General features: G+C 39.1%; 1 protein-coding gene across 1 annotated transcript; it reads right to left on the bottom strand.

Annotated features, from left to right (window-relative positions):
- Positions 1–252: 252 nt before the first annotated feature.
- LOC142172124 (protein EXORDIUM-like 7) lies at positions 253–1,342 on the bottom strand (the record flags this gene model as incomplete). Its single annotated transcript, XM_075235902.1, has 1 exon — positions 253–1,342. A coding segment is annotated over exon 1 (864 nt), but the record flags the coding sequence as incomplete, so codon positions are not given.
- Positions 1,343–9,119: the final 7,777 nt, after the last annotated feature.

The following is a 9,119-nucleotide window of genomic DNA, read 5'->3' as shown; positions in this document are numbered from 1 at the left end:
GCTGATCAGGTGGTGGTGCATATATAACGCCGTAACCTTTTTCCATATCCCATATACATATAATATACGCGTATATAACGCCATCTGGTCATGGGTCAATGTACATGTATAAATGCATGAAATGCATAAGAAATACGTTAATAAGATTTCTCGTAATGTCATAAAATCAATATGCCTTTCGGATAAACTTTATCAAATACGTATTTTTCTGAGACCCATGAACAGAAGATATAATAATAATTCACATGGGGAATCAACAATATAGACACCCCTAGTACTCTCAGTAGGTGCAATAGGATCATCCCCAGCATACCAAGCATTCACAAGAGGGTTACTTGAGACCTCAGCAAGCTCATGAGCTATCACACTGATCATTCCATCGACCCCCGGATCGCCATTTGGTGCCCCCATTAAGCTGTTTCCTCCATTTATTGTGCTTGGTGGTGGTTTCCCTGAATTCTTAGGCCAAGCAAAAGGATAAGCACAGAAACCAGGGCATTGTTTCCCACTATAACCTACCCAAGCATAAGGCACTGTCACTCCAAGAATTGATGGGAATGTGAGATAATGAAAACCACATACAGCTCTACAAAATTCTTGAACTTGAACATCATAAGATGTTAACACTAGGTAAACTCCATTCCTATAATTCAAAGGTAAAGATTTTGGGTATGATCTGACTGCATTTTTAATCACATATTGCATAGATAATCTGCTAAGGTACTTTCCTTGTGAATACTTGAAGTCAAAGAATTCACCAGAAAGTGAAATGGTTGAGATGTTTTGGCCAGTTTGATCTGTGTAAAGTCGAACGGTTCGCCACCAATCAGCAACAGAAGGGTGAGGTGCATAAGAAGAAGAAGAAAATGAGTTGAGAAAGTCTCTAATGGTGGCTTGATGAGAAGGGTTCCATTGACCATACCATATTACATAAAGTTTAATAGGAGAAGAAAGAACAGGGCCCATATGGTATTCAAGATTAACAAGATCAGAAGATCCTTCATAGTTCTTATTTTCATTGTATGGAATCCAAGAAAAAGAAACAAGTGAGAAGCAAGAAGAAGATAGCAGCAACAAGAATTGGAGATAATGAAAAAAGTGAAACTTACTGTCCATTTCTCTAAGCTCTGTCAGTATGGAGATAAAGGGTTGCTTTTAAAAGGAGATTTCTTGGGATTTATATAGAGGGAATATTGATGAACTTATGGAGAGATTGGTAGATAGATTGGATTCTTCAAATTACTTTTATATTCTTTCTTTGGAGGGAGACAATGGAATTTGTTGTATCATAATATCATTTTTTACTTTGTTTCAATTATGGCCATGCATGTTACTAACTTACTACCTCTTTTTCTTTATTCCATCTAATGCCTAAAGAAATGGTAGTTGTCCCTGTATGTCTAACCAACCTTCTACAGTAATACATTTTGCACCAGCATTTATACCAATTCTGGTAAACATTGGGATCTGCAATGAAACATTTATTTACATTTGTTAAATATATACATATCCATTGATTGTATACAAATCTCACAGGGTTTTACCAGGGTTCCAGACTAATCCTTTCTTAAAGTATTGGACTGAATCCTCATAGTTTTTCACATAATATTAGGACTAACTGTAAGCTCGTTTTAAATATAGTTTTTTTTATCTAATTCTATCGCTCTGTATTTCTCACTCAAATCAATCGGTCAAGTTACTAATCTTAATTCAGGCACTCTTATTTAGTTATTCTGTTGAGCCAACTCTCCCTCCCCTTTCACCCCTCTTGACTTACCAATTTCTACAATAAAATTATCTACTTTATGCGGAGGTGGACCTATGTACAAAGAAGAGGGGTCACCGGACCCGTTAACCTCGACAAAAAATTCTCTCTCTATATATATATGGATATTTTGTTTGGAACCCTTAAAATCAAAAGTCCGATAGGGTACTGATTGAGCAGTCCGCTTATATGTTCCTCTCCCTTGAAATCTTGGATTCGCTTTTGATTTTACACACGGCTTGCAAAGAAAAGGTAACCAGGCCAGAATCAAAATCTTTCTCGTTAAGGATTATTCTCTATAGAAACAAATTCACTTATTAATCAGATGGCTTTACCAATGGTAAAGCCATAAAAGGTGGTAGCATAAACCAAAAGTTGAGTCAAAATCATAAGTGTGAAACGAAATGATGGATGTGTCACTGTGTTAAAGCAAGCATGTGATAGTGATACCCTTTCTTCTCATTTTGCCTTGTTTGTAGGGTAGTCATTATTCCTTTGTCAATATCTTTGACAATTTGTTTCCCCCATCCTAGGAGAAATGTCATATTCACACTTTATAAATGGTGGAGTAACATGCATTGACATCTATCTATCCCCCATTTTTCGACTTTAAACTGAGGCAATTGTCAAAGGGTATAAAAGAATAAATTTTCCATTTTTCACTTTCACCTACTATTTCCTGATTTTGCCCAATCTATCTATCATTAATTGAAGAAAAAGTGGAATTTTTCTCTTTGGAGAACAATCATAACCTTCACTTGTTTATTGCATAAAAGCTCTTTAAACTCTAAACTTATTATATTACGAGATTAATTGCAAAGCATATTAATTAGAACTTAGAAGCATATGTACATACTGATTGGAGAATTTGACAACTCTTGTTCTGTCATAAATTTAATTGGTTGATTACTTGTGACTTCTAAGGTTAAGAGATCATTTAAGGAAATATATATTATAACTTAACCATATATTAAGTTTACTTACAGAGCTTAGATATATTATAACTTAACAATATATAATGTTCAAAGTAGATAGGAAGAAGTTCTGTGACATAACTAACTTATTAATTTAATAAGAACATGCATGCATTAAACAAGTTCAGCGGCGTATGTTCGGGGTCGAGTATCGGGTGGCCCGAAAATATTTCGGCTCTTATTACGGAAGGTTGGCATTTTGAAGGTTTAAGAATTTCCTAAGTTTGGGATGAAGTGAATTTTGATGTTATCTGTTATACCCTATATTTTCGTACGTGAAAGTACGCCATAAATAAATTGATGAAAGCTCGGAAATGAGATGTTACATCCCGCATTTTTGTACGTTAAAGTTTCGTCATAAATTAATCGACGTAATCTAGGGAATGAGATTATTTTGGAATTATAAGTATTATGCTATTTCAACCAAGTGATAAGTAAATTCGTGAAGGTGAGAGGGTAAGTGAATTGAAGAAAATGAGCCTTCGTCGAAGTTTGTCATTTTGAGAAAAAAAATACGGTCCGGGCAATAATATTTGGTATTTATGGACTAGTACCATATAAAGTACCACATGGCCATAATAGTAAGGTGTACAAAGTGTGCTAAAAGTGAGTAGTATTTTAAGTAATTTTAGATAATTTTTGATTATGTGGATAATTGAATAATTAATAAATTTTAGTGGGAGATTAATTAGAAATTTATGTATAAAATAATTAAGTGTGAACTTTGGATAATTACTAGGGGACAAATATCCACGTGTGAGTGTGGAAATTTGGCAGCAAATTGCCATCTCTTCATGACCTTAAGAAGGTGGTGGCATCATTTAAAGAGATGTCCAACTTTATCTCATTTTGGTGGAAAGATGCTATTAAGCCTTATGACTACAAAATGAAAAGGGCTTCAGCAAATTGAATTGCTCTCTAAATTCACAAAATGAAATTGAGGCTTATGACTACATGTTACTACGGTTGGAATTCAAGACTTCATAATGAATCATTTACATAGGCTTATGGCAACGTAATTCACTTCAAGAAAAGTCATGAAAGATTTTGATCAAATTCATTTAAGAAAGATGTCATACAGATTTGCTTTGGCAAAGTGAATTGCTTCAACAAAATTCAAGCAAAGATTTCTTAGCATCTTAGCAACGTGAGATTTTGCAATTTTAAGGAAGTATGTTGTAATCTTTCTCAAGAACATCAAACGGATTTTCCCCTACTTCGATCTGCCGTTACGTGTTGTCGCAATTGACGTGTGTTAGAAGGATTGTTAAGAAAATCGGCTCAGGTATGTTAAGGCTATCCTTTCTCTCTTTTTGGCATGATCAATACGATACAAACGAAACGAGCAAATGCACAATTTTCATAACTGACTCTATTCATAGAAGTACTAGGGGTGTCTATATTGTTGATTCCCCATGTGAATTATTATTATACAGATGGTTATACTAGAGTGGAAGTGGGAGCGCATCATTATGGACTTCATTGTTGGGTTGGCCGCGAACATTGAGGAAGTTTGATGTCGTTTGGGTCATTGTTGATAGGATGACCAAGTCGACACACTTTATTCCAGTGGTACTACTTACTCTTAAGAGAGGTTTGCCTATATTTACATTCAAGAGATTGTTCGGTCGCACGGTGCACCTGTTTCCATCATATCAAATAGAGGCCCTCAGTTCACTTCACATTTTTGGAGAGCAGTACAGATCGAGTTGGGTACCCTAGTAGAGCACAGCACAACCTTTCATCCGCAGACCGACGGGCAGTTGGAGTAGACAGTTTAGATTATGGAGGATATGCTCAGAGCATATGTCATTTGCTTCGGAGGGTAGTGAGATAGATTTTTTCCCTTTGTCGAGTTTTCTTACAACAACAATTATCAGTACAACATCAAGATGGCTCCATTTGAGGCATTATATGGTCGCCGATGTCGTTCGCCCATCAGATGCTTTGAGCCCAGCGAGGATAAGTTATACAACACTGATTTAGTGAAAGATGCCTTGGAGAAGGTAAAGTTGATTCAGGAGCGAATTCGCACAACACAATCCAGACAGAAGAGCTAAGCGGATTAGAAGGCGTGTGATTTTTCATTTATGGTGGGTCAGAAGGTTCTCTTGAAAATCTCATCGATGAAGGGCATCATGAGGTTCAAGAAGAAGGGCAAGCTGAGCCCAAGGTTTATTAGCCCATTTGAGTTGCTGAGGCGAGTTGGGAAGGTTTCTTATGAGCTTGCTTGCCTCCCAGTCTATCTGGAGTTCATGAGGTCTTCCACGTGTCTATGCTCCGGAGGTATCATGTCAACATGTCTCATGTGTTAGACTATAACACGGTTCAACTAGATGAGAGTCTGGGTTACGATGAGGTGCTAGTTGCCATTGTTGATGGGCAGGTTTGCCAATTGAAGTCTAAGAAGGATTTTGTGGTAAAGGTCAAGTGGAGGGGTCAACCAGTTGAGGAAGAGACTTAGGAGGCCGAGGAGGACATGAGGAGCAGATATTCGCACTTATTCAGCACTCCAGGTATGATTCTAGACCCGTTCGAGGACGAAGGTTTATTTAAGAGGTGGAGAATGTAACGACCCGATCAGTTGTTTTACTTACTAGATCCGCGTTCCCCTAATTAAAGCTTCCCGTATATGATTTTATTATTTTATGACTTGCGGGGATGTTTGGTTTAGGTTTAAAAGGGTTTGGGTTGAAATTGGAACACTTAATTCCTTAATAGTGGCCTAAGGGGGCCAAGTTTGACTTGAGTCAATATTTTGAGTAAACGACCTCCAAACCGGGATTTGAAATTTCGAATAGATTCGTATGATGATTTCGGACTTAGGCTTGTGTTCGGATCGGGTTTCGGGTAATCCAGGAGCATTTCAGCGCTTATGTGGAAAGTCGGTTCATTGAAGGTTTTCTAGTTCTTTAAATTTAGTTTGGGGTAGACTTTGGTGTTATCGAGGTCCGTTTGGTATTCCAAGACTTGGAATAGTTCTGTATGGTGATTTATGACTTGTACGCAAAATTTGATGTCATTCCGAGTAGTCTAAGCATGATTTGACACGTTCGGAGCTAATTGAAAAGTTTAAAGTTCATAAGTTGATTCGAGTTGGTTTTTGGGGTACAATTCTTTATTTCGATGTTGTTTTACGTGTTTATAGGGTTTGATCAGGTCCGTATTATGTTTATGGACTTGTTGGTGTGATTGGTCGGGGTCCCGGGTGAATCAGGTGAATTTCGAACCACCCAGACCTAAGTCTGGAAAATCTGAAAATGTTGGTTCTAGTTTCCTTCTTTGCGAACGCGGAGGTAGAGTCGCATTCGCGGAGAAGGAATTGGGGACTGTGCATTTTTTCCCTTCGCATTCGCGTCCATGGGTCCGCATTCATGTAGGTCTAGGTCAGGTAGCCTTGACGTTCGTGTAGAACAAGGGCCTGGGGGAGACTCAGTCACTTTTACACTTCGCATTCGCGGAGGGTTGACCTCGTTCGTGAAGCTCAGGCTGGGCAAGCCTTCTCGATCGCGATACTTCCCTCGCATTCTCATAGAAGAGATCCATTGTTTGGGCCAGTTATGCCTTCGCGATCGCTAGGCTTCTTCTAGGATCGCGAAGAAGAAATCACTGGGCAGAATTGATTTTTAATGTGGGTCTTGGTCTCTTTTCTCTCATTTCCCACTTGGTCTTGGGCAATTTTGTGGGGGATTTTCATCAACATCAAGAGGTAAGTGAACCCTATCAATTCTTTAGTTACATACATGGATTATAGGTAGATTTAACATGAAATTAAGGGGAAAATTGTAAGATTTTGATAGAAACTAAGGTTTGGTAAAAATAAGAGTTGACCACAAAATGTTTTATGTAATTGGTAATAAGTTTTATATTTGAGTTCGTGAGGTCATGTGTAACATTTATATTCGAAAATATTCGGAATCCGGGCACGTGGGACAGGGGGTGAAATTTAGGGATCTTCCAAATTGGGTTGGGTGATTACTCTAATAGCTAAACTATGAACCCTTGAACATATATTTATTAGCTTATACGACTTTTGGTTAGTTTCAGAGTACTCGACGTCGTTTTAGGAGTTCTAGTGATGTTGAAGAGCCGGATTGAGGACTTGGAACCGAGGTAAGTCTCTTGCCTAACCTTGTAAGAGGAAACTTATCCCCTTAGATGTATTATTGTTGTGTGTAACTTGTTGTAGGGAGATACGTACGCACGAGGTGACGAGAGTCCGTACGTAGCTATATTTCATGATATGTCCAGGTAGACTTAGATTCACATCATGCCTTTAATTATATTGTTTATGCCTATCATGTGTATTATTTATCTTGATTAGGACTGAGATTGAGGATTTAAATTGGAGATATCGGCTTAGTTTCTTACTTTAGAAAAGTTGGGAAATACTTGATAAACTATAAATCTGTGTTTTCTCGTCTCCCAAGTGCTTCCACGAGCGAGGTTAATTTCTCTACTCTTATGGGATCGGATTGTTCGCCTCGGCAGTGACAATAATTATTCTTATGGGATCGGGTCATTCGTCTCGACATGATAGTAATACTACTCTTATGGGATTGGGTCGTTCGCCTCGGCAAGTTGGTAATTTATGGGATCGGGTCGTTCACCTTGGCAGTGTTGAGTACCACTACTCCTATGGGATCGGGCTATTCGCCTCGGCAGCTTCGTGCTTAATAATTTGAACTAGATTTTGTTTGTGTAACTATTGAGTTTGCGACATGTAGGACGGTTATGACGTATTTAGTGATTTGATATAGATTCATGTGTGGACTTACTGTAGTCACTTTATTTGCTTCGCTGCTACTTGTTGTACACTCACCATGTCTACTTTATGTATTTATATTATTATTCGACCTCTAGTAAGTATCAAGTCGATCTCGCCACTAATAATGCTACCCTAGATCGCAATACATCTTCGTAGCACCTGGATGAATAGAATACCGAGAATTGTGCGCCTCCTCTAGAATTTTCTCCCTCAAGCCATCAACATTTGGAACACATAGGCGACCCTGGAGTCACAGAACACCATCCTCACCGAAAGTAACCTCCCTGGCACCACCCTGTAGTATCGTGTCTCTAAGAACTAACAAGTGTGGATCATTGTACTGACAAGCCTTGATCTGCTCAAGTAATGAAGACTGAGCCACAACGCATGCCAGAACTCTAATGGGTTTTAAAACATCTAACCTCACAAGCCTGTTAGCTAAGGACTGAATGTCCAAAGCCAATGACATCTCCTCCACCGAAATGAATGCCAAACTATCCATACTCTCGGCCTTTCTGCTCAAGGCATCCGCAAGCACATTCGCCTTGCCCGGATGATAAAGGATGGTAATATCATAGTTCTTCAGTAACTCAAACCACCTGCGCTACCTCAAATTAAGGTCCCTCTGCTTAAACAAATGTTGTAAGCTATGATGATCGGTGTAAATCTCATATAGATAATGCCTCCAGATTTTGAGAGCATGAACTATCGCAGCCAACTCCAAATCATGCAAGGGGGTAATTCTTCTCGTGGGGCTTCAGCTAAGGTGAAGCATATGCAATAACTCGCTCCTTCTACATCAATACACAACCCCAAGCCAACGCGCGAAGCATCGTAATACACGGTATACATCCATATACTGCAAGGTAACACTAACACATGTGTTGTAGTCAAAGCGGTCTTGAGCTTCTGAAAGATCGCCGCACAATCATCCGACTATCTGAACGGAGCACCCTCCACGAACTGATGATAATAACCTGCTAACCCCAAGAAACTCCTGATATCAGTCGCTGTGGTGGGACGAGGCCAATTCTGGACTGCTCCAATCTTCCTGGGATCCACCTGATACAACATGCCCCAAGTCCGACACGAAATCCAACCAGAACTCGCACTTGGAGAACTTGGCATAAAGCTTCTGTTCCCGCAAGGTCTGGAGCACTAATCTCAAATGTTTCTCGTGTTCCTCCATACTACGTGAGTGGATCAATAAATCATCAATGAAGACGATGAAAAATGAGTCAAGATACGGCCTGAATACCCAATTCATCAAATCCATAAATGCTGCCGAGGCGTTAGTCAGGCCGAAAGACATCACCAAAAACTCATTACGGCCATAGCTAGTCTAGAAAGCCGTCTTCGGAATATCCGAAGCACGAATCTTCAGCTAATGATACGCAGATCTCAAGTCAATCTTAGAGAATACCCTGGCACCTACATCTGGTCAAACAAATTATCAATACGCGATAATGGGTACTTATTCTTGATGGTGACTTTGTTCAACTGGCGATAATCAATGCACAATCGCATACTTCCATCCTTCTTCGTCACAAACAACACTGGTGCACCACAAGGCGACACACTTGGTCTAATGAACCCCTTCTCAAGAAACTCT

The sequence above is a fragment of the Nicotiana tabacum genome, chromosome 17 (genome assembly GCF_000715075.1).
Source record: "Nicotiana tabacum cultivar K326 chromosome 17, ASM71507v2, whole genome shotgun sequence".
NCBI lineage: Eukaryota > Viridiplantae > Streptophyta > Magnoliopsida > Solanales > Solanaceae > Nicotiana > Nicotiana tabacum.
The sequence above is the reverse complement of the archived record's forward strand: the minus strand, read 5'-3'. Positions and strand labels throughout refer to the sequence as shown.